The 24,598-nt window shown below is 48.8% G+C and overlaps 3 protein-coding genes across 4 annotated transcripts; 1 reads left to right on the top strand and 2 right to left on the bottom strand.

The window, feature by feature from the left end:
- Positions 1 to 1,051: 1,051 nt before the first annotated feature.
- On the top strand, positions 1,052 to 11,160 carry LOC8040524 (histone deacetylase 3). 2 transcript variants are annotated; one of them, XM_029991229.4, is made up of 7 exons: positions 1,052 to 1,222; positions 1,387 to 1,469; positions 2,963 to 3,105; positions 3,194 to 3,275; positions 4,251 to 4,589; positions 7,363 to 7,698; positions 10,840 to 11,160. In XM_029991229.4, exons 1-7 carry the CDS (start codon positions 1,165 to 1,167, stop codon positions 11,065 to 11,067), a joined length of 1,269 nt encoding a protein of 422 aa, XP_029847089.1. In that variant the 5' UTR covers positions 1,052 to 1,164; the 3' UTR covers positions 11,068 to 11,160. The 2 variants fall into 2 exon arrangements, with proteins under 2 accessions (XP_029847089.1, XP_029847090.1); XM_029991230.4 differs by having other exon boundaries at positions 1,087 to 1,222; positions 10,843 to 11,160.
- A 2,511-nt stretch (positions 11,161 to 13,671) lies between these two features.
- LOC8040525 (dual specificity testis-specific protein kinase 1) lies at positions 13,672 to 21,489 on the bottom strand. Its single transcript, XM_029991233.4, has 4 exons — positions 21,370 to 21,489; positions 20,281 to 21,099; positions 15,399 to 15,531; positions 13,672 to 14,015 (listed from the first exon to the last, which is right to left on the bottom strand). The coding sequence occupies exons 2-4, from the start codon at positions 21,085 to 21,087 to the stop codon at positions 13,915 to 13,917; spliced, it is 1,041 nt and encodes a 346-aa protein (XP_029847093.1). The 5' UTR covers positions 21,088 to 21,099; positions 21,370 to 21,489; the 3' UTR covers positions 13,672 to 13,914.
- A 266-nt stretch (positions 21,490 to 21,755) lies between these two features.
- Positions 21,756 to 24,209, bottom strand: LOC8040526 (protein artemis). Its single transcript, XM_029991232.3, has one exon. The coding sequence runs from the start codon at positions 23,939 to 23,941 to the stop codon at positions 22,196 to 22,198; it is 1,746 nt and encodes a 581-aa protein (XP_029847092.2). The 5' UTR covers positions 23,942 to 24,209; the 3' UTR covers positions 21,756 to 22,195.
- Between the last annotated feature and the right edge of the window lie 389 nt (positions 24,210 to 24,598).

Raw genomic sequence — 24,598 nt, 5'->3', positions numbered from 1 at the left:
TGATTATACTCGTTCAATGATATATTATTCACAAAGAACTGAAAATTAACGACAAAAGCAACGTCGTCGTTACCTCAAAAAAGTAATAGAACTAGTTACAATTAAGTTACATTCTTAAAAAGTAACTCGTTACAGTTACAGGTTACCGAAAAAGTAACGAAGTTACAGTAACTCGTTACAGTTACAGGTTACCGAAAAAGTAACGAAGTTACAGTAACGCATTACTACCCAAGACTGGATTTTAGTCTTGGTGAGGGCGTCGAGAACGAGAGTTTTTTTGAACAAAATACGACGGGGCAAGATAGCTGACGGAGGTAAATGTTAAACATGATGATGTTGCCCAAGCATCGGGTAGTCAATATGATTAACTTTCTCGGGTGCGTATTGGGCAGTCACAGGTTTCTGCTAAGGGAGCTTTGTCGACCAATGTTCCAATTTTTCACCTGCACACGGATGGTAATAAAGATCTCGCGGCACCTCGGCATGCCAACTGCCAAAGAAGCTTTCATCGCGCCGCAAGACCGGCGAAACTTGCTTCCAACGAGCTGTACTTTTTTCTTGCGGGACTGCGCTTCGTAAAAATTTACACGTATTCTCAACGGGAAGTATCGCCGCTTAGATATGCTTTAAAAAAAAACTTCTTTGGTGAATTACGACAAACGAGCAGGAAACGTGTCTTCGCCACGCTGCAGCCAGGCTCTGCAACGCTAGCATAAAAGCGATTTTGCCACATGCAAGATGGCCGTCCGGTGGCCTCACTCGCGTCGTCTGTTTTCTGAACAAATTCATAAAAAGCGTCACATAACGCCAAAGGATTTTCCGCGTGTCTTTGGTTTATATAATTCTTTCAAAATAACACAGGAAATGAAAAAAAAAAAAAAAGAAACACACTTTACTTGCTAGTTTGTTTTATTATTTCCTCTTTGAGATTGCATTTGAAACATGCGAATAAATTTTTAGAATTAAATTTTTTATGCTAAAAATTTTATTTATTAAGCTTTAAACGTTATAATATAATTTAATTTATATTTTTCATACAATAAACGCCGGCAACACCGCGGAGCAGCTTTTTCTGCGTTCCCAGCGTCGCGACATGACAGTCGTTCGTGCGTCGTCGCCATGGTATCGTTGTCATGTTGATGCGGTCGCTTCCTAGATGTAGCAATGTCCAAGAAAAATGTGATGTATTTTTGGGACCCGGACGTAGGAAATTTCCACTATGGTACGTGCACACCCTAGGCTTGTTTACAGCTTCATAGAGGAGCGCTAGATGCCACTTATCGCTAAAACAAACAAAAACAGAAAACGCAAAACCTATCCCCTTTTGCCGTTCTCCAAGGCACTGACATTTGTTTACGATTGCATTTGTCGCTGTGTTTTTTTCAGGTCCGGGTCACCCGATGAAGCCTCAACGCCTCTCAGTAACCCACAGCTTAGTTCTACATTATGGATTATATAAGAAAATGCAGGCAAGTCAACTTTCTTCCTGTCGGCGCTTTTTTGTGTTGTGGTTGCTTCGACTGATTACAACACAACTGTACTACGAGTTCCAAGATCACATCACGTACGTTTCGGTAGACCTACGCCAACTGGTGTAACCTAGGTTACGTTAGCATGACGCTAGGTACAGAATGCCTGCATGGTTTCAGAGAAAGACTGCTGTCATTACACGTTGTTAAATGAAATTCTAGGTCTTAAAGTGGTGGTTGCTTTAATAATGGCCCTTCTAGATCCTGAGATTCATATAATCGGAGGTAGTTGGGTACAACAGTAGCGATAAAAGGGCAGCCCTTTGATTTTAATCCGCATAATACTGCCGTGGTTATAACAGTCATGTCTGGTCCAGTTTATGAGCTTTTTCATAATTGTCACATCTATATTTAATTATGACCATAGTAGAGAATGGCTTTCACGTGGTTTTCTAATGAAGAATTGCCTTGTACTATTTCAATAAAAATGTAGCAAAATAAACGCGTGATAATGTGGAACCTTTATTTTTTTTTTTTTATTATTTATAATGTTGATGACAGGAAAGGTGTAGTAAAGACACGTGTCTCACGAAAGCAGACAGTGCAACGCTTGCTTTACGTTGTCAGATTTTTGAGACCTTACATGTCATGTCCACCATGCCAAAATGACTTTCCTTAAAGGGGGTCAGGACACGAAAATTAAACGGGTATGTTATTCTTGAAATGGAATTTGCATAGGCTACTTAATGTATACACAGAGTTTCACAATTTTTAGAGCTCTCGTAATTGCAATAACCGCTTTACGAATGTTGATCGTATTCGTCAAGTGACCGGGCAACACTGTTCGAGTGAGTCGCACCACGGCGTCCATAAACCATGTGATCGTCATATTTAGTTGAATGCTCTCTCATTCATGCTCGCCTCGCCGCAGTATGATCGCACGCTATTCTGTGTACTCTCACTTTCGTCCCCTTGCCCTTTAACCTTCCACCCCACATGCACGTGCGAGATAATCGCGGATGATGGGGAGTTCGTCCGTGACGATTTTGTCATCGTCGCTGGAGCTGGTAGCCAGCATGTTGAAGTCAAAATGACCAGCTTCCAACGTCTTTTGATAACAATCACTCTCATTGCTGTTGCAATCAGTGTTCAAAACTCGGACAAAGCGAGCGATGTTGTAGTCATCTCGAAATTGCATGCTCGAAACGCGGAAGGTGAACGAGAAAGCCGAAGCTCGAGACGTTGAGGGAGGAATGTCTGGGAGTGCATGCAAGGGGACGCCACGCGTTAAGCGAATGACGTCAACGACCCAACAAACATGGCGGCATTTTTGAACGGGGAGGGTCCCGCGTATAAATGGATTTATCCACAAAACTATCGCACCATTTGCAAAACAAATTTACGAGAAATAAAGGAACCTACAATGGGTCTTAGGAGTATAGTTATCTCATATTGTATTTTTGGCATGTTCTTAAACCCTTCTAACCCCGCAGGTATTTCGCCCGTACCGAGCAAACTCGCACGACATGTGCCGCTTCCATTCCGAGGAGTATATCGATTTCCTGGAGCGAGTCACTCCCCAGAACATCCAGACCTTCACCAAGAGCCTCAGTCACTTCAACGTCGGTGATGACTGGTGAGTCGTGGCCCAGGGGGCAAGCAACGCAAGGCGTGTCAAATTTTCTTCACCGTCGATCTACATGGATCCCTTTTTTCTTCAACAGTCCAGTTTTTGATGGACTCTACGACTTCTGTTCCATGTACACGGGGGCTTCCTTGGAAGGAGCCGTCAAACTCAACAACGAGGTGAGTGTGCCTCTTGCAGTGTGTGGTTCTGTGCTTAAACCACACGACACATAGACAAACTAACAGTGCCAGGGTTATTCGTGCGCAGTGCTTATGCGTGTGTTGGTTTCAGGATCACACTGTCAATACATTCCCTTTTCAGGTGCTCCATCAGGATCCGTTTAGGTATAAGTGTGTTTTGAGTTTAGTTCAGGATGGTTTCCAGCATTGCACGGACCTATACGTTACTGCACTCAGCCTATTCTTTCTATAGCCTCGTGTAGCGGCCGCAATCTTCTTGGTTGTTTTACAGACCTAACAACTGCGAAAGGGCCATGCACGCTTACACTCTTTTGATTTCTGACCGTATTTGGTCAACCCACCTCAAAGCAACGTTGCGTTTAACGGTTAGCTGACATGTCGTGAATCCAAAGCTGAGCCAGGTACAGTAAAATAGATGGTCTACTTTACTGGCTTCTCAAACAGCTCCTTTTACTTCTCACAATAACGTAAGGCTTCAAGGTTCATTCCAGCACCGGTAATTTTAAGGGTTTCAGTCGTCTCCACACGAGGTTAAAGAACCCCTCGTCAGCACACTTCTTGCACGTGGTGAATAGATCATGCCTTTTTTTTATTTATCTGCAATGTCTGAAGATGCTGAAGTCGCGTAGAGGTCGATTAAACGAAGAAGACAATGAAAGACACACGGCTTAGTCAACTGCGCCATAGTTACCGAGAGAGTAAAAACGGCAAGGCACGTCTTTCGAATGCCCTGCCTCCGGCATGCGCTCCAAGTCTTCCACCGTGCCTCGGCTGCACACTCGCGCTCACTGTGCACGGTACGCCGAAGTGCCGTCGAAGGTAGAAAGCTCTCGCCGGAAGTGGGACGGCCGAGCCGAACGCCGACTCAGCATTCAGACACATCGGACAAGCTTTGCGTCGTCGTCGTCAACCCCGTAGGTATAGTTCTGAAGTTGGCTGCTGCTTTTACCGCAGTGCTGCGACATTGCCATCAACTGGTCGGGCGGCCTGCACCACGCCAAGAAGTTCGAGGCGTCCGGGTTCTGCTACGTCAACGACATCGTCATCGCCATCCTGGAGCTGCTCAAGTACCACCCGCGGGTTCTGTACATCGACATCGACATCCACCACGGGGACGGGGTGCAGGAGGCCTTCTACCTGACGGACCGCGTCATGACCGTGTCCTTCCACAAGTACGGCAACTACTTCTTCCCCGGCACGGGCGACATGTACGAGCTGGGGGCCGAGAGCGGCCGCTACTACTCCGTCAACGTGCCCCTCAAGGAGGGCATCGACGACGCCAGCTACTTCCAGGTGAGCCTGGCCGTGTCCGCCCACGAGTGAACGCAGCTTTCAGGGAAGTTACCACGTTCAGCTGCGTGCAGAGTGAACCTTATTCCTGTAAGCCCCTGCACACGCGTGCACCTCCTCCCCCGATCCTCACTTCCCGCAGTCGCCACAATCGGAGGGCACCGTCTTGCCCAGCCAATGTTGTCAGCACCCACCTTCGTGCGTATTTCGTCTTTATAGCGAAGCTGTATATGGCTTGTTGGTCAGATTTCTTGGTGCCGGCGTCCTCACGAAAAAAATACCTTCAGCAATTGAAGCGAAAACTGTGTATCTCACATACAACATACAGCACAGCATTCGTTTCAATAAAAAAACAAGCACAGAACAAGCATCTGAACCACGTAATTGGTGAGGCCTCATTCACACAGCCGGCGGCTCTCCCATCCCGGCACCGTCACGAGAGCACGCCGGGGCGGGGACGTGACGGCAGGGTGTCCGAACAGGCCGCGCAAGCAAAGCGACGGAGGCCGCGGCGGCAGGATTGGATCGGATCGGATTGCTTATTTATTCAACTTAAATTGTCAAGCTACACAATGTAGCTTTTTTTCCTGTCTCCTTCTCCAAACTGGAGTCAATAAAGTTGAATTGAAATTGAAAGTGAAATTACAAAATAAAGATATAATTGTGCCTGAACATTTGTGTGCACGTTTCTTTTTTTTGTAAATTAAGGATTTGCGTCTGCTATTAGCAATTCCCGCCAAAAAGGAACAAGAAAAACAACACAACAAGCGTTGACTCACTGTTGGCAACCTAACGATGAAAAATCTTCCAAACTTAGTGAAACTTTTCTATTTTGTGATTGGTCGGTTTTTGATGGGGGCGGGATCCGTCATCCGCTGGGACGTCGGTGCCGTAGAGCAGCTCCCTACGTCGCCCGGCACCCGACGGGGCGCAGCTTTCCGGCGAAAACGGGGCCGAAAATCCTCTCCCCTGACGGGACCGCCCCTCGCGACGGTGACGGGATGGGAGAAACGACGGCTGTGTGAATTAGGCCTGATAAGGCGCTTTTGATAACAATGCGAGGCACGTAGCGCTCGAATTGGAACCATATGTCTAATTTCACCATTTAAAAAGTTACTTAGTCATTTTTAGTCAATTAGCAAACTAATTAGTAAGTATATCAGACACTTTCTGACGTCTGCTACCAGGTGTAATGCAATTCCAAGAAAACTATTCTTTTACCTCGAATACACTAATTTTAGGAATTTTGTCACTTTACGTGAAACAGCCTGTATGTAAAAAGTTTTAGTACAGTGCATTTACTTTTCTTTCGTCAGTCATTTGGTATAGTGCAGTGGGCAATCGTTGCAAGGGATACCACAACTTCGCCGTCCACCCTCCCTCACAGCGTGGATTGCAGACCCGACTTTTTCACCGATTATTTTTTGACCATCGGTAGTGTGGAGCATATTGGCGGGGAGATAGAACTATAGGGGGAACAGTTTCATTATCATCATCACCAGAAACTATCGCTGTGTGGCAGACAACTCCGACGCTGGGGGGGGGGGGCTGGGGGCTGGCTGCTGCGGCCGCTTCACGAGTGTGTGCACTTGACCGCTGGTCGCAACCTCAAAAGTAGCAAAATGGGGCCGTCCATGCCAGTACACTGCAAATGAACTGAGGGAGCAAAAGAACAACGTTCATGCTTTCACATTCACAACTCATAAGAAGTGCTTAGGTGTCCACGGAGTTTTTTTTTTTGTAGAGATGGCTGGCTGGCTCTACTATGTTGTTGTGTGTGGCCCCATTGTTGGCAGTGTTTGTGCAAGCTTAAAAAAATTGATGTGCGTCATTTTTTTGTCACAATGTGGGGGACAATCTGGATTTATTTCATTGGTTTTTGTCTTTGTATCCAGTATTTGTTTTACTACTTATCGATTTTTATGTTTCATTTGTCACAATCAAGTAGTTTTCGTCCTCTGTCAGTTATTCATTTTGTGTGGGCATGCTGGATGGTCTGGCCGTGAAGGGAAGGGGGGGGGGAGGGGGAGGGAGGGAGAGGGGGAGGGAGGGGGAGGCTGCTGGCCTTCTCAGGCATGTCGATGCCTTTTGTGGCAGCCCCCCAGAAAAGCTATATTAAGACTAACGCCAGATTTATAAACAGGAAATCGAGCACTATAAACAATGCAAATCTAATTTAGTTATTTTCAATAATAATAAACCTTTTCTCCTGGCTTAAGTTCCCTTACTTTCCACTATATATGGTTAATCAATATCATATGAATTAGCCTTAGATCCCCTGAAGGAGGAATTAGAATATCCGAGGTCTACCTTTGCCTCTGTGACAGAGCGAGATCGATGTTGGCCCACTTGGGACAAGCTGAGATATCATTGGCAGATGTGTTGTCTGCTCATGTGGACAAAGAACAGGTGTTTGTCTCCTGAGAACTCTCAAAACCACCTGCATGTCACGTCTGACATTGATGCAGAACTCCAAGTATCTTGGGAGTAATGAGCCATCTGATGCATATATTGTTTAATAAGAATAATAGAATCCATAAGGTGCTAGTTTTCTGACCACAAGAACATTGAAAACACATTGATCCGGGGAATGAAACAACTCAAGCGACCTTCAAGGACTCCGTCTTCCCGTCTCTTCATGCCAGTCTTTTAGTTTCGGTTTGCCTTTGTTCAGCTCCACGGCGAGAGACATATCTGGACAGCATTTTATAGCGGTTTGTGTGAAAAACTATTATTATATTTTGGGGGGAGTTTAACCGATTTAACCGATGTGCAGGTCTTCAAGCCGGTGATTCAAGGGGTGATGGAGTTCTTCCAGCCGAGCTGCATCGTGCTCCAGTGCGGGGCGGACTCCCTGGCGGGGGACCGGCTGGGCTGCTTCAACCTGAGCATCCGCGGCCACGGGGAGTGTGTGCGCTTCATCCGAGAGCTGGGCCTGCCCCTGCTGGTGCTGGGTGGGGGAGGGTACACGGTGCGCAACGTGGCGCGCGCCTGGACCTACGAGACGGCCCTGCTCGTGGACGAGCCCGTCAGCTCCGAGATCCCCTACAACGAGTACTTTGAGTACTTTGCGCCGGACTTCACACTGCACCCTGAAGTGGTCACCCGGCAGGTGGGTGCGGCTACGGCAGCTACAACGCATACCGTCTCCCTTGCCTCGTGCGGTTTTCAAGGGGCACTGAAGTGCTTTCCGAGATCTTCGTTTTGTGGTCGTAACTCGATCTACCAGCTCCAAGCGTCCTAAAATACCCAGAATTATGTTCATGCATATTTGAAAAAAGTTATCAAAGATTGCGACACTTACCGTTGTCGCAGGACGGATGGTTCTACCAAACCTTGCCGAATATTGTTGAACGGCGGACTGCGCTTGGCAGCCTCTTGCGAGCGATTGGTTTCTATGGGAACCAATGGCATGGTTGCCATGGGAACCATGGCAACCGCTTGTGAGTGGCTGACTGGCGCCGTCTGTCATTCGACCATATTCAGCGAGGTTCAGTAGCGCCATCCGTTTTTCTGCGTCAACGGGAAGTGTCGAGATCTTTGATCGTCTTTTTAATGTGCAAATCGATCGTGAATGAATGTAGTGTCAGGTTTTTTAAGATGCTTAACGCTCGTATATTGAGTTATGACCATAAAATGAGGGCCTTAAAAAGCACTACAGTGTCCCTTTACTGGCGTTGAATTAGATTTAAACTTGTTAGCACATCAAAAAAAAAGAAAAAAATTTCTTGCACATTATTTGTGCCTTGAGCAAAATAGTTCTTACGAGATTCGGTTGTTGAAGGAAGGAAGACACAATGCTCTTGGCATTTGAAAAGTGTACACCTTGATAAAATAATGTAAAGTGCACCCGCATAATCTTCATTTAATACATTAAAGAGAAAATTAGCAACATTCCACGAGGTGCCAGACATTTTCTTTACTGCTGGTCTCGAGGTGAGTGCAAGTGCAGACTTAAAGCTTTGCAAGCGTAAAGGAGCATTCGCACAGGGGAGGGATGTGCATCATGTGGCAACAACGTTGCATTTCTTGTGCGGTGCTGCGCCGACGTGGTTATCCCGGGGGGATGGGGAAGTTTTTGCCCAGGCTGGGCATCTTTGCAATTGGTGGTGTTTTGTTTGGGTGTCTGGCAACTTTGCAGATTTTGTACAGCAAGATATTGGCGGTGGCATTGGTATTGCCTAACCAGTGCCTCCTGTATAAGTTACACTATGCCTGTCAGCTCCAAGCACTGGCAAGTGGAAGGGAGAGGGCAAATAGTATGTGTGGTTGCCGTGCGGTGGAGCCATCTAGGCGTACAAACCTGCTGTGTTGTGAAGCCAACCACCTCTTCCGCAGGAGGTTCAATGATGTCGCCCCAGCAGCGCCGAGAGCAAGAAATCTAGATATTTTTTACTGATAGCTCGGGACCGGCTCGCCGTTTTCAACGGAAGATTTCTTCTTATTTTTCTACCTTTTCATGCGCACACCACTCGGCGCTAACTATTTCTATGCGCGCAATTCAAGATGACCGGCTAAGCGTTCTCCGCATTCGCGCTGCAAATGTGAAGCCTGGCCGTGCTCGTTTCATAGTTTTTGTCTCAGTGATACTCGTTTGAATCAGGGCGGGCACATCCAGAACAGTGTTCCATATGTTGTTTAAAAAATATATATATCTTCAATAATGCTGTAAATAAAACATGCTAGAAAAATTAAAAAAGGAATGTCCGCCAGGCGGCGCTAGCCGTACATGCGTGTCAGCGCGGAGTAGGTAGACTGGCTTTGGGGGCACATTGCAAAACGCCAAACCAGGGAGTACAAGGAGACATGGGATGGGCATCATTTGAGAGCAGGGAAGCGGTGAGCAAGGTAGAATTTGAGGATAGGTTGAGGCAAATGGACGGGGAGCAATGGGCACGAAAGGTTTTCAGCTATTTATACATGAGGAGTGTAGACACAAAGTGGAGACAGCGCACTAGGAAATTAAGAGGAAAGTTTTTGGGCTATAGCGAAGATACGGAAGAGCAAGTCTCAGTTAAGAAGAAAGTTAAGGCCACAGAAAGAGATCGGTGGCTAGAGGGAATGCAGAGAAAGACGGCTCTGGAAAGCTATAGATTAAACGAAAGAGTTATTGCCAAAGAAAGCATTTATGACAATTCTAGGGGAAGCTCATTGCTGTTTGAGGCAAGAACGGGTGTTCTACGAACCAGAACATACAGAGTGAAGTACCAGGAAATTGATACAGTTTGCACTTTTTGTGGAGAGGAGGACGAGACGGCTGAGCACTTGATACTCTACTGTAAAGGGCTTCACCCTATGCCTACCGAAGACAACATAGATTTAATAAAGTCATTGGGTTTTAGAGACAGTGAAGGGAGAGTGGATTTCAAGACTGTAGAGATTACCAAGCAAAGATTAAGTGAATGGTGGCAGAAATCGAGAGAAAACTAGGTATTTTCTTATCCACTGATGGCAAGGGGGTTTCATAGCCTCACTTTCTTTGCACTGCATGCGGAGTGAATATAGATTTCACATTTAAATATTCTAAGCTTAAATGGTAAAACAAAATGGCTAGGTGGCGTAAGCTACCGCCCGATCCAAAGGGCTCAGCCGTATTCATCCATCCATCCATGTTCTGAGGTGGCTTGTGGTTTGTTATTCGAGGCACCCGAAGGAGCCTTCGATATTCATTCATGCCGTCCTCGAGCTGTTTTTTTTTTTTTTTTTTTATTCCACGTCCTTTGTGTTGCAGAAGCATCTTTCTTTTAGCAGGGAGCAGCTCGTAGTGTTCTGTATTTTACGGCACTGCTGCCATAATCGCGCATCGCCATTCGTCGGCGTGCAGCGAGCCCAGTCGTCGAGAATGCGACCGCCAAGTGTGTCCGATCACAGACGTTCCTCTCGGCTCCTCGCCGTTCACGTGAATGCTGAGGTTCGGGGAGGGAATCCCGCCCGCTCTGTCGATCACAGACGTCACGCACACCCCTCCCCGAAAAGCACCCTTGTGTGAATACCCCTTTACAACGCGGGCCCAAACGATCTTGACCTATACTCGGCGTTAACCATCTTGCGCTACGTTGTCGAGCCCAGTGTAAATCCAGTCCCGCACAGCTACGAGAGCACGTGACTTTGCCTTGCGTCTCGGTCGCACATCCTTGAGGGAGATGCCAAACAAAGCCACGCGCACGTAGCTTCGACGGCGTAGCGCAAAACGGCGGACGCCGAGCCTAACTTTCTGCAAGTCACGAGTGACCGCTCTTTCCCTCGGGCCCAGGAGAACGCCAACAGCAAGCAGTACCTGGAAACCATTGTGCGAGCCGTTTCGGAGAACCTCAAGTGTCTGGTGCACGCCCCCAGCGTCCAGATGCACCACGTGCCGCCGGACATGCTGCCGTGCGCGCGCAAGCCCGGCTCACCCACATCGGCCGTGCCCACCCCGGTCGAACCGGCGCTGTCCACGACGCCACCCGCCACCGCCGCCGCCACTGTCGCCGAGGCCTGAGGCCCGCTTGCTCGAGGGGACGTCTCCCGCCGAGTGACTTCCACCGCCGCTAAAAACTCATCCATCGCCAGTAATAAAATCAAGACGACCAAATGTTCTCGTGATTGGTGGCCATCCCGCGTGGGGCAAGCTAGCAGTTCGCTTACAGGTGCCAAGAGCGCGTCACCCATGCATTGAAAGTGGTTCCTGGGGACCACTTCTTGGGGCGCAGTAGACATGCGGGTCGGATAATACGCATTCTTGGCACCGTAGTTTAGCAAATGAAATGCTGTGGTCACTGACAAGGTGAGAAAGGCTGGGAGTTTTTTTTTTTTTCAAACGCATGGTGCATGCTTGCGAAACTTGGAATGAGCGAATAGACCTCATTGCTCATGCCTGCGAAAGTTTACAGCCGCACAGGGTGTCAATCAAGAAAAGCGGCCAGTCCTTTTGCACCACAAAAAATACCTTATGCTCGGCAGCAGACTGTCGACGGCCCAAGCAGATGTCTGCCCATTGGTGCTTGTATCAGCTACTGCCATCATCAAGGAGATACAGAGAGATGCAGTGGAAGATGGGCACACTTATTCTGCTGTCTGGCCAGCTTTTTTTTCCTCTTTATTGCTCCCAACTTTTGTTTTTGCAGAACTGCCACAGTGTCAACTGCTGGTGCTACGTTCTGGAACTTTACAGTGCATAGTTTATTTATTCCCTCCCGCCAGACCCCATAGGATGTTTTACTCCAGGCGCTACCAAAGGGTGAGGTGAATTAAAGTGCAGCACAAATTCTATCAACTAACAGCACTGCCACGCAGGCTTGAGCAAAAAAAGAATGGCAGATCGTTTCCGGCAACCACGACGAACCGACAAACACACGTGGCATAATCGGGCGGTGGCAGTACTTGAGTGTGTTTGAATACAGTGTTACAAGGAGAGTGTCTTGGCACGTCCTGGTTTCCTAACGTCTGCATACCAATGGCACTCTGGATAACATCTTTAGCAGATAATTGTTGGTCTGAGAAGCAAACATCATCTCTCCAAGGGTCGCACAGATCGCCTTCCCGAGCGGAAGTCAAATTTGGGGGTTTTACGTGCAAAACCAACGACGGGCATCTGGCACGCCCCAGCGGAGGACTGAGGATTAATTTCGACCACCTGGGGATCTTTTGACGTGCAACCGAAAGCTCGGTTACACGGCGTCTTCTCCGCAATAAGCCTCCGTCAGATTGCGGGCACCTCGGCCGGGATTTGAACCCGCCACATGGGGATCCGTAGGCCGACGCTCTCGCCTCGGAGCCACCGAGGCGGCTTGCCTTCCCGAGCGGAGACTACTTGCGCAGCAAATCGCACCCCAATGAAATCGACAGCCATGTTCACTTCTCGGTGAACGTTACCCATTAGTTTCAACCCCTCCTTCAGTGTTGCACAGTATGTTACCATAGACAGAGTGATTGTGTTTGCAACACATTGCTAAAGGGCCTCCAAAACCCCAAAGTTTGCGCTCGCAACATTGTCGGCGAGCACCTTGAAATCTTGGAACTCCGAGGACGAAACGACATCACTACGCCTCGAAATCTTAGAACTCAAGGTCATTGTGGTTCCTGAACGCAAGAAACGGGTTTGAAAGGAAATGCACCACTCTCTACAACAAGAAATGGCAGGCTCCCACCCCCGCTGCAGCAGAGCTTTGTCGCATTCTTTCTTTTTACAAGTCGGAGCCATCCCAACTACTCGAAAGCCCTAAAACTACTGGGTAACTAAAATTGCATTGAGTGTAAGTTTAGAGAACAGCAAGCTAGTCGGCCCCAGTGGTCGTTCAATGTCTCCTCTATAGACATTTAGCCAGTTCAGTACCATTGCTACCTTCGGTGTGTATCATGCAGTAGAGTTTACATGACTGCACGTTGGTACCACATCCAGGCTGAAATGGGCAGGGGTGGGATTGAATCCGGGACCTCTGGGTCCTGTAGTGGGAGCTTTCACCCCAAATCCTCCGAGCCACGTGGTATGTTAAAGGGATGCTGAAGCGGGTTTGTATTTGAGGAAACACTTAAATTGTCTTCAATTGGCCTCCAAGATCTCTAATATCAAGATCACTTTTCAATTTGGTGTGTGAAGGCTGCAGAAAATCATTTCCGAAGTACCGCCAACGCCCCTTGTTCCTGGAGCGTGACGACATAAAAGGAGTTCTCGGAACCTCTGCTCTCTCACACCTTCACCGCCTATCAAGGATATGCACGCGCACTCTTGCTACTTTCAGAAGCGTTAAAAGAAATGTCGCAAACGGTGTCAGTGCGGGGAGTATACCTGGCTAGCTTGCAATCGCACACGCTGCCCACACGAGCGGCATGCACTTGGCGGCTGTAAGATTGTCTTGCGACGTTTTCTCGCGTTTAGTTAGATCATCGGGGAAAACAAACGTGATATTCAGATTCACGAAATAAAACTACGCTCGAATCAAGCTCTATCTCATTTTCTGAAAGAAGTGTTTCACCTTCCCTTTAACGCACACTGCCACCAACCCCCTTTGGATAATCTACGCAAAGCTCAACGAGCTAACAGACACCCAGCCCCGACAGCACACAAACATGTCCAGGTGCCCCGCTAAGGCAAGACGGTCGGGGGGAGGGTTTCCGGCCAGAGACCGGCATCTTTATGTCACAAGCAGAGAGATTCAGCGGGAACGGCGGCACACACCTCACGGCTACTCCGGCCGCTCGCCGGAAGAAAGAGTTCCCCTCGCGCACGTGCCGGCTTCGAGCAGTCCGGCGTCAGTCCGTCGTCGAGGGGAAAGGGGCCGCCAGTAATAAATAGAGAAATGCAGGGGCAGGGTGGGAAGGGGTCGAGGGGGACGGTGTGCGGCAGCCATCACGGGTGACTAGACGAGTCCTCCTCGAGAATCTTCCGACCGTCCTTGAACCGGTGCTGGAACGGGTTGGCTGTGCTGCAGCAGGCCTGTTCCCGTCCAACTGCGGAACGGCAACAAAACGAAGGGATGTCGGTAAAACGCCGCTTACGCTACCGTATTTATACTACTCTAGCAATTTGCAGACCGAAAATACGAGCGTGGTTTTGCGCGTCCCCCTCACACAAGGCATGTAGACAGCCGATCCCCTTTTTCAGAAATTGCCGGTTTAAGGTGTTTAAGCAGAGGAAGTGCATGCACATGACGAGCGCTGAAAGAGCTCGCTTGGAAGCCAGTCGCAGTCGCCTGTGAGTTAGTAGAATGCAAACATTTTTTTTTTTTTCCCCTCCAGAACTATTAAACCATGATATTACAAAAGCTTGATTACTACCAATGAAATAAAGACACAATAGTGGTTTATCGTTTTATGGTACGTAAGAAGCTAGAATGACTTAAAGCTCATTCACATTGTACCATATGCTTATGTTGCGGAATGTCTGTTTACGTCGAGTTGCAACCACAAGTAACCAGCACGTCCGTCCTTAGTATGAAGCTTGGCAACCAATCAAGGAGTAGCTTTGCATGCAACATGCGAAGTATGGATGTTTCGGTGACTTGTGGTTGCATCATGATGCAATTTAAGAAATTGGATGCTAATGCGTCTATGTGAATGGGCCTCAAGGGCAAGAGACAGAAACAAAAATGTTATCAGAGTTCATGAACATTGCTTTATTGTTGCCAGATAAGGTTCTGCCAGCATCTGTTTTTGCATAACGTCCCAATTTGTGCAGCTACTTGTAATGTCATTCCAAGAATAAAACTGAGATAAGGTCACCATACTGCTCAGCCTAATGAACAAAAAATACTTTGACAAACTAAAAACCGGAACACGCTGGCCAAGTAAGAGTGAACGCAAAAGGTACGCCAAGGCCATTCACACAGCTCAACATCCGTGTCTGTCGTGTTTCACGCCCGCAAGGTTTCGCAGCTTTACGAGCTTTCACTTCTTACGCGAGAACTCTAATCTTAATTTGTCTTTCCAATCGCTTCTTTGCAAACACGACAGACCTTTCACTAATTTACCCAAGCTCAAAGAAGAATGTTGGCCATGTAGGTACACGCACTCGCTTTATCTGAAAAAGATTCAAAACAAATAATCAAAATAAGGCCTTCACAAATGCATGTGCGAAGTGCCATTTGTTTTAAGCTTTTGCTTTAAAACTATTACTGCTGCAGACACCAGCATGTGCACCACATGCAACTACTACTCGTGGCCTGCTTGCTGGAGCTTGGGTAATTTAGAAAAAGGTCTGTTGAAGCTGTGCATACAGGGAGGCGATGGCCAAGTGTATGCAAGTCTTTGTACCGATGTAGGCAACTAGTATACTCAGGTGATGGCCAAGTGTATGCAAGTCTTTGTACCGATGTAGGCAACTAGTATACTCACAGATGGCTTGCACGCTGCCAATACTGTCGTCTGTGGCTTTGGGGGACGGCAAGTCGGCGTCCACGTCTCCTGCGAGCATTGCCTCTAGCTGCTCTACAACCCCTTGAAAGGACGGCCTCGAAGATGGCTCCACCTGGGGAGGGACGGCATCGACGTCACCACACTGCTCACTGGGGCATACGCCAATAACGGTCCATACTTTTACGTCACCCCCTTCTAAGTGGCGTTAGATGTACTTGGGTGAGGCGCTATTCCACCCATCAAACATGTGCAAAACAGAAACATACAATTCTTACTTTTTTTTGTCTTCAAAACTAAAGAATTTGGCACGGGGAGACAAGTTGTGAATTTAAAACGTAAAGCTCCAGCTTTTCGGTGTAAATTCCAATGCAGGCCACTATTGAGGAAAACATACTCCAAGCATGAAACATTCTAGAAAAATGCCTTCGAAATGGAGACCGAGAAGAAGTAAAAAGAATTTATGTTATTGAAGAAAGGAAAGCTTTACCCTTATCTTCTACATGTGATCAAAATCATTAATTTCGTTTTTTTAGGGCCCAAGCAAACGAATCTTTAATGGGTTACTTCTGATGTTGCCTCTGTGCATGCTCAGTGGTAGCAGACATGGCTGTCCGCCACTTTTGGTGGCGCTTAAAAGACTATTGGTAGTCAGTTGTTATAAATGGGGAAGGGGAAGCTGAGCATTTTAATTTCTCCACGATTTTGTTCTGCCTTCATCTGCAACAATGATACAGACATACAGTTGCCGGTCGATTATCCGGACTTCGCAGGTACCGAAAAAACGTCCAAATAATAGAGCAGTCCAAAAAAATCAGCAGATTAAAAACCTTGCCTTTATTACGTCTAAGCAGGCTTAAAAATGCCATCAGTAGTGCCTCGCTTCAGGATACACCTCCGCCTGCATTCGGCCACTTTCTTTTAGCTTGAGAATCGCTTCCTTCTTTCCTAGCGGAACGGTGGAGTACTTTCCGCGCTTCTTGGCGACACTTCGCGACGGCGGAAGATGGGGCCAGACAGACAGCAAACAGCATCAAACCACCCTACACCTTCATGCTCGGCCTGGCTAAAACACACTTTCTATCAGCCTGGAAACAAGACGGGCACGCTTGAAACAGCCAAACTAGAGCCTAAAGCCACAGTCATGCCGCTAAAACATCATTCAAAAGACAGTCTGCAAGACACTGCCGGAGGCGTGCTTCGTCCTTGCGCGACGTTCCTGTCACATTCATCATACAAAAACTGTGTGCAGACGTGTTCGAAGCACATACACGTATGAAGCAAACATGCCCAAGATGCATCCGCAGACACTGTCATTACGTATGCAGCGAACGCCCAAGACTTTTGTACTACCTACGAGCCGCATGACAGCAGCTTAAGGCTACATGGTCGTTCAAAGCTGTTGCTTTATGAGTGCAGGCTGATAAACTAAGAGAGCAGCAAGGTTGGCTCACCACTATCTGTTTCATTGCTGCCTACTCTATCTGTTCACTTCAAGGCACGAAGCAGTGGAACAAGGCCGTTGCTCTGGCATAGCACCTCCAAGATAAAGGGACACTTTATTTATTTACGCAGTCTTTCAAAAGAAAAAAAGACTCGACAAGGATTGTGTCACCTGAAGATGAACTGTAATAAAATAGACCAGCCACGATGGCTTTCCTGCAGCCTGCAAATTCACATTTCTCCCCGAAACCATAGTGGACTGGAATGGCCTTCCTGAAGACGTCGTGACCATAAAAAACTCCACCTAACTTTGTGAAGCAATTTTTTTTTTTTTTAAATCCAACTTTTTAAATATAATGGCTTTGAGGGTATTGTAAATAAATAAATAAATTGGCAGCGAGCTATAGCTGACTTTTCTTGTCTGAAATTTTAAGTTGTACAAGCCAACATGCAAACAGTAACTTCTTTCCTTAGATGTAACAGTGTGTCTAACAGCAACTCCCACAAGCTGTTGACCTCATTGTAGACAAAAACAGGCTTTCTAGATTTACGGATGTACGACATATTAAAGCCTGAAAATACATTTTCACTATCAGTCATTAGTGAAGGTATAGTAACATCCTGTTAACATCATCACCCACCATGCACAACTTCCGTGTGACAGTGGACTTGCAATCCAGCATTTATTCCTTTTCGAGCCTCCACTATGCGTATTTACGAAATATATTGCAAATGGATACAAAATGAGCAAATAAAGTCCAATTTATCATCCCAGAATTTTCACGATGATGTCATTAAGTGTACGGAGAAGCACACAACTTAAATTGCATAGGAGGAGCGTTACCTGGACGTCGTATCTCGAACCGTAACATTCATCTCAAAGTACCGTAACTTGAATTAATGGCCACACAAAAAGTTACGAGGCAGAGCCTGGCACTCTTAATGCGTGCATTGCAACAGTGACTAGAAGAGGCCGTGGTTTTTGTACCTTTGAGAACAACATCACAGCAATCCACGGTAGCAAGTTTTCTCCGGGTACGAACCCACAAAAATGTGACCCTCATATCCTCACCCTGCAGATTTTAACTCTTTGTCACGCTCGCCAACTTGGTTCGATGAAGACCCTGGCACTAGCAGATGCTCTAACATTGAGATACACTGTTAAAAAACAGAAGAAGGGTGCAGCTACGACACCCGTCCAATACCACTCCGGGGAGCATCTAGCAACATACCAATGGCCAGAGCAACTGCAGCTGACACAAAGCGACTGCCCCCTCAATGCACAGACAGTTGAACGCTCCGAAAAGCGTGCATGCACAAACAGCAAAGGAATGTAACCACTTGCAATCGCATAGTGCACTCAGCTTGCTCACAAGCAAACTGAGGTGCAGGCCGGCCTATACAAAGTGGTCCACAATGGATCTTTTTCAAAAGTTGGCCCCACCCACCCTGACCAAAGCCAAAAGCACCGGTCTAAAAGCAGTTTCCCTGCATTACAAAGCTTAGGTGCTCTCATGCAGAGATACAACCGCAAGTCACTGGCACATCCGTGCTTCAGATTGTGCGTGCCAAGCCACTTTAAAGGGCAACTCCGCTTCATTTTTGGTTTTGAAAAAACAATGCAGTCCTCTTCAGGATAGCATAGGAAAACCACACGTCAAATATTACGACGCAGTTCTGTCTAAATGTTTCTTAAACGGTCCGGCAAACTTTGCAACTCGCCAAGTTGCCGAAATCGGCTGACTCGAGCGGGCGAATTCAGGCGCAACCAACAGCGCAGTCAAGGCTACGGCATGGGCGGAGCCAACATTGAGCTAAACGCCATCTACATGGCCCCCTTTTGCTTGTTTTTACTTCTCCGATCGAGCGTAGCGCGTGACGTCAGCAATGTTGCCTCTTGGCACTCAGCGGTGTCCACGTGATTGGCGTACGCGCCTGCGCAGCGCGCTTCTTGGAAGCAGACCAACCGCCCGCCGTGGTCCCGCCGTTACCGCCGTCTTCCGCGTCACAACCACCGTCGTCGTCTCACCGTTTGTGATTATTGCCTCTCGGAGTTTCGTCCACACTATGGACACCACGTGCGCAGAGTCGCAGACTTATGCCGCAGTTGTGCAGACGTCGTCGAATGCCGTGGACACGAAAACAGGCGAAGAGTGCGGTGCAGACGACACTCGCGCCTGCCGCACGCCCGCCACTCCCATCCCGCCCGTCGTTCGGCCGAAGATCACGTGACATCTCGTACCACGTGATGGCCATGTACTTGGCAGCCCGAGGCCGATGTTGCCGGACGGAGCCGGAGTTTCGGTTTCGATTTCCGCTCGTGTTTAAAATTAGATTTAAAAATATATATTCCATTTTTCGGGAGCAAACGACGTAGTGTGTTTTACTAGGGCTTTTTAATTCGAAATCACTCATTATCCCGAAATCTTCGGAATTGAGCGGAGTTGCCCTTTAAAGGCCCGTTCACAGACTTGCAACCGAGTACGACCTAAAGAGACGAGACCTGTTGAAACCTCTTAAAATTTCCTAGGATGAGAGAACATGCTGGTGCCATCTATGTGGTGACCCTGGAACTGCATTTCAGAAGAGCGAAGGTTTCGCGGGATTTCCGAGGTCAAATGTGCGCAATACCTGTGAGAAAGGCTTGTTTATAACATTAACGAAAGTTTTTCGAGTCAAGAAAGAAAGGATAATGCGCGAGAAAAATGGAAAATATGCCAGACCACCAAGTTAATACTGCTATACCCAATAGATGGTACCTGTGTGTCCTTGTCATAAGAAATATTAAGAGGTCTCGGTTCGAAGAGGTCACAAGTGTGTGAATGGGCCTTAACTGGTTGCAACACTCCGTACCAAAAGCGAATGTGCAGGAGATTCGAGGTCATATCTCAACAAAAACTTTGTAATGTAAGAGAGCGGGGCTGTGTGAACCAGTCCTCGATGGTGGCATTACGCAGCTTCTCCACACCAGGCAAAAGCAGAGGTCTTCGATAGCATAAAACAGAAAGCGGGAAATTGATTTCAACAAGTTGGGCTTTGTGCGTAGCCTTCGATTCACGAAGTCGAGAGTGCCTTATATGGGCGATTCATTTTATCCCCGTCGTTAGAGTGGAAATGGCAAATCTTTCAACACTGCCACTAGATGGCTCTAACTTTTGAAAAGGGTCAATTGGCAGATCGTCCCAAGCAATGACCAGGGGGTGCTACATGACAAATAATTGTTGTGTGTATGTTTAGACAGCCGGAAGCTAGCCAACCTCAATGGGCGCCTGGCGTCCCAGCTGTATTGAGGAATGTAGCCAGTGCGGCACAACCGCTAGCCTGGGATATCTAACGTGCACCACACCGTAGTGATACGCGACCGCACGCCGGGACGATGCCCGTCCCGATCGAAACGGGCAGGGGTGGGAGTTGATCCTACCTGACAGCACGAGAGTGCCAGGCGCAGGAAGGCGGGCGGACAGTCGTCGGGGCAGAGGCCGCGCAGGGCGAGCCAATCAACGCCAAAGTCGGCGGTACGCGGCAGCACGTCCGGGTCGGCGTCCAGCCGACCAATCAGCTCGATGAGGACGATCCCGTACGAGAAGACGTCGGCCCGCTGGTCGTACCAGGCCCCGTGAAGGCACTCGGGCGCCATCCAGTACGGCGACCCCACGACCGGCAGCCTCAGGTTGTGGTCTCCCGCCGAAGGGATGCGCTCGGCCAGGCCCAGGTCTCCGACGACGGCCGTGAGCGAGTCCTCGGACCGCTTGATGAGCACGTTCTTGGACGTCAGGTCCCGATGGAAGACTCCGCGCGAGTGGAGGTACGCCATGCCACGCGCGATGTCCAGCGCGAGCCGCAGCCGGAGCTCCCAGGAGAGCGGCTCGGCGCGGCGCTGGACCAACTGCTCGAGGCTACCCCCGTTGATGTACTCGGTGAGCGCGTGCAGTTGTCCCTGATGCACGCAGACCCCGAGGAACCGGAGGATGTTCCGGTGGGAGAGCCGGTTGAGGAGTTGCACCTCGCGCAGCATGTTGGGCCGGTTGCTGGTGGACGTGTTCATTTTGAGCACCATCACCTGGCCCGTGGTGCGGTGCGTGACTTTGTACACTTCCGAAAAGAAGCCGGACCCGATCTTCTCCGAGGTGAAGTCGTCCAGTCGCGTCAGGGTGGCCACCGCGTGACGCAGCGCCTCGCAAGATGACCGCGTCGGAGGCTCCAGCGCACGGCAGCTCAGGCAGCGCATTACAGGCGGCCCCTGCAGCGGTACAACCGGTAAAAGGAAAACATACTAAAAACTAAAACAACAACAACAAAAAAACGTCCCGTGGGCACGTCAACAACTCGCTAAACTGGGTCGCTGCCCCCCCGGCATCGGTGACCAGTGGCCGCCTGTTGGTGACCCAACGGCAAACCCCGGCCCGTTCGGTGCTGCTGGGTGACTAGCGATTTTTGGAGGCGGTTCAAAAGGTAACCAGATCCTCGGAGGAGAGGGGAGTAGGCTTAGGCCGAAGGGCCGTCCACTTACCCGGTCGGAGATGGCATGTCGGTCCCGGCGGCACTCGCCGCGTTGCAAGTCGCCGCCCGCGGGCACGTCCGCCGAAGGACGTCCATCGTTTTGCTGGGCGGTGGTCGCGGCGGCAAAACCTCAGACGGAAAACGGTGCGATGAGGCAAAATGGTAACCGACCCAAACAGCTCGGCATTGCTCCAAGGCGACTACGACGGACGGCTTGTGCGCTTGTTTTGCCCTTTGCTCGTCGCCGCTCCTCGGCGTCAGAGGGCGCCTCGAGCGCTAGCGGCGTGCCGTTATCGAGTTGTGCATGTGTGGGATTTCGCAAACAGCTGATCCTAGGAGTCTAGCGTGGCCTGGCGTGAAGCAGCACGAGCTCCGGTTCAAAAAATAGCGAGTCAGTTTGTATGCCAAGGGCAAACGATGAAAGACCTCTTTTTATTCAGCCACTGCACGCTGTCGTAAAGGTATTCTGGCAGACTTAGCGCAGGTGCAAATAAAATAAAAATTAATCTTTGATCGCATTAAGACTGCGCAACATTGGCAATATTAATTTAAAGCCAGCCGAAATGTCGAGTTTTGCAACAGTTTCTGGACAAGCAATCGTCATGTAAAGTAATTCCATTATTTTCATAATAATCACATTGTAAAACAATTCCATTTTTGTAACACAAAATAATGATCACAGTGCAAAACAACATTGATCATAGTTCAAAGAAGTCCGCTGCAATGCAATGAAGCTTGAGAATAAATTCAGCATCATATCACAGAAGGCTAAGGTGGTTGGTACCTTTCCAGTGCTTCCGAGTTTTGTTAAAGGTCATAGCACATAATACATCTTACTATTTCCGACTCGACGACATAGGACTCGTAGATTCCACAATGAAGCAGTCTAGATCACTTTCATTACTATCAGAGCTGTCGGATTCCCAAAAGTTCCACACAAGCTTAGTCCCTTGATCAGTCATTCCATCTTTATATGTCGTTATCTGATGAACCACTTGTTTTGTTAAATGATCCACAACTTGGTTCGCCATCTCTTCCTTCGGTAGCTGTGTTAATAAACTTGACGCCGGCCTTAAAGCCTGTCCCACCACCTGATTAACAGGCTGATCCATTGTCTGCCGTAGAGCATCCTTCTGAGACGTCTGCAGAGCAGACTGCAGGTCTGGCAAACAAACCTCTGCATCATCTCCCTCACTGCCAGAGCCCCAGAAGTTCCAAACAAGTCCCGCCGCTTCATCTGTCACCTCATTCTTCACAGTCCCCCTAATCATCTGATCCACTGGGCTTGTCTGCTCCACTGTCTCAATCACCACCTGCTTCATCGTCTGATCCATTCCTTGTTCCGTCGTCTGCTTCATTATGTGGACTCCCATCCATCCAATCCTATGGCTTGGTATCGGATCCATTACTTGCTCCACCAACCCCTTAGGCTCCCCAATTATTGTCTGTTTCAGCATCCCATCCATTGTCTCATCCGCACTTGTTTCTACTGTCTGCTCCATTGTCCAGTTCGTCACGAGCTCAGCTGCGTGATCCATCCTCTCTTTGACAGACCTCTTTTCTGCCCAGATCAAACTGACTACATCCACCCCCGGCAAACGAACGTTCGCACAAACCATCTCCGGCTGTAGATGCTTTACCAGGTCCCTAACCTCGGCCAGGGACGCGTGCGTCGAGTAGCAAAGCCGGTACCAATCCTCCCCTATCCTTTCCACGAGGCCACTAGGACCAACTCGGTGAGCAAACCACATAGCCGACGGCTTGACGGTCACGCAGGGCGAACCCAACTCGCAGCCACAGCCGGCGTGAATCCGCGTTCTGCGCCCATCCGTCGTCAACGTCTCCTCAACGTCCGTCAAGCCCGCGTAGCGAGACATCTGCGATCTCGTAACATGCACGCGCATCTCGAAGTGAGCCGACAGGGCCGCAAAAAGACCTTCGTACCCTAGCTGAGCGCCGGGCAACGCAAGCCTTAGGAAACCCCCGGCTAGGAGAGTAGGTTTAGACAGGGTTATCAAAGCGGCCACGCTGTCTTCCCTGCTAGGGACGTAGGCGGCTTCGGGTGTGCACAACGTCGTATCTACGTACGCGCAGCGTATGTTCTTCACCGCTCCGCTCGGTTCATGAAGCGCGGTCAAGCGTTCGGAGTCGCCGACGGCGAGCCTAAAGTCACCCGTGTACAACACGCGACCGCAGTCACCTTCTAGAAGAAACATCACCGAGCCAGCGCAGTGTTCCGCCGAGATCGGGGTGACGACGAGCTCGTAGTCGGGTCCGTGGTCGTCACCGTTCGTCGGAACGGTCACCGTGTTGGGGCAGTCGAGGGGCAGCGCGATCGTGTGCCGTTTCAACCAAGCGTACTTGGGTTCGTTGAGGAGCAGTTGCAGGGACACTTCGGACACGTAGAGCTTGGCGTCTGGGCGAGCACGCAGTCGAGCCTTGAAGGCGGTGCTGCTGAGTCCGTGCATGTGGTCGCGGTGGCAATGCGACAAGAAGAAGGCTGTCGAGTTGAGGTTGATGCCGTCGAAGCGGTCGATCGAGATCCGCTTGTATTCGCGGATCCTGCCGCCGAATGTGCTCATTGTGATGTTGTGCCAAGTTGTCGGTCTCGGGGTCGAAATTGATGAACGCAGTGGGGCCTACGGCTCACCCGAAAGCGCGGGAGGGCCACAGATAAGACGAACGGTGTTGGAAATTTCGGTAACGTCGTTGTCCAGTATGTTCGTGCATACAAGCCTTCCAACTCCCTTGGCAAGATTCGCTGTCATCGTGGGACCTACGAAATAACGAGGTAAAAAATCAACCGCGTCCGCGTTGTACAAATTCATTTCATAAAGATAAAAAAAAAAAAAAAAGTGATGGCGATTACGATTGAATAGTGATGAGTTTTTCGGGTCTCAAGATTATTATTTTTTTTTTTTTTTTAGCGTCTCAGTATATCATTTGTATTTCTTGTCCTCGCAGAGCTCGGCGGTTTTTTTTTTTCTATTGGTTTTCGTATTTATAAATAAAATTTAACAGTGAACTGGGGTTTGCTGGATTTTTCCAGACTCCGGAAGTTTCGTTTCTTGTTTCCTCGCACGCACAAATATGGGTGCAGCGCGAACGGCAGCTCGGAAAATATCTATTTGATGGTCGGCGTGCCGTGCAGACAACGCTGCGTGCAGAGTAGCTTTCTTCAAAGACTTGTCGTAGTGTTCCTAACTTGGCTAGGAGGCCAACCACCCGTTTGTAACTTT

The sequence above is a fragment of the Ixodes scapularis genome, unplaced genomic scaffold (genome assembly GCF_016920785.2).
Source record: "Ixodes scapularis isolate PalLabHiFi unplaced genomic scaffold, ASM1692078v2 PGA_scaffold12__126_contigs__length_90152505, whole genome shotgun sequence".
NCBI lineage: Eukaryota > Metazoa > Arthropoda > Arachnida > Ixodida > Ixodidae > Ixodes > Ixodes scapularis.
The sequence above is the reverse complement of the archived record's forward strand: the minus strand, read 5'-3'. Positions and strand labels throughout refer to the sequence as shown.

Coding starts and splice junctions, on each gene's coding strand:
- LOC8040525 (XM_029991233.4), bottom strand. CDS start 21,087: ATGCGCTGCCTGAGCTGCCGTGCGCTGGAGCCTCCGACGCGGTCATCT. Junction 15,532..20,280: donor TGGCACTCTCGTGCTGTCAG/GTAGGATCAACT, acceptor GTCCCTCCCCAG/GTGGAGCCATCTTCGAGGCC. Junction 14,016..15,398: donor TGGCAGCGTGCAAGCCATCT/GTGAGTATACTA, acceptor GCCGTTCCGCAG/TTGGACGGGAACAGGCCTGC.
- LOC8040526 (XM_029991232.3), bottom strand. CDS start 23,941: ATGAGCACATTCGGCGGCAGGATCCGCGAATACAAGCGGATCTCGATC.
- LOC8040524 (XM_029991229.4), top strand. CDS start 1,165: ATGTCCAAGAAAAATGTGATGTATTTTTGGGACCCGGACGTAGGAAAT. Junction 3,276..4,250: donor CCGTCAAACTCAACAACGAG/GTGAGTGTGCCT, acceptor CTTTTACCGCAG/TGCTGCGACATTGCCATCAA. Junction 7,699..10,839: donor CTGAAGTGGTCACCCGGCAG/GTGGGTGCGGCT, acceptor CCTCGGGCCCAG/GAGAACGCCAACAGCAAGCA.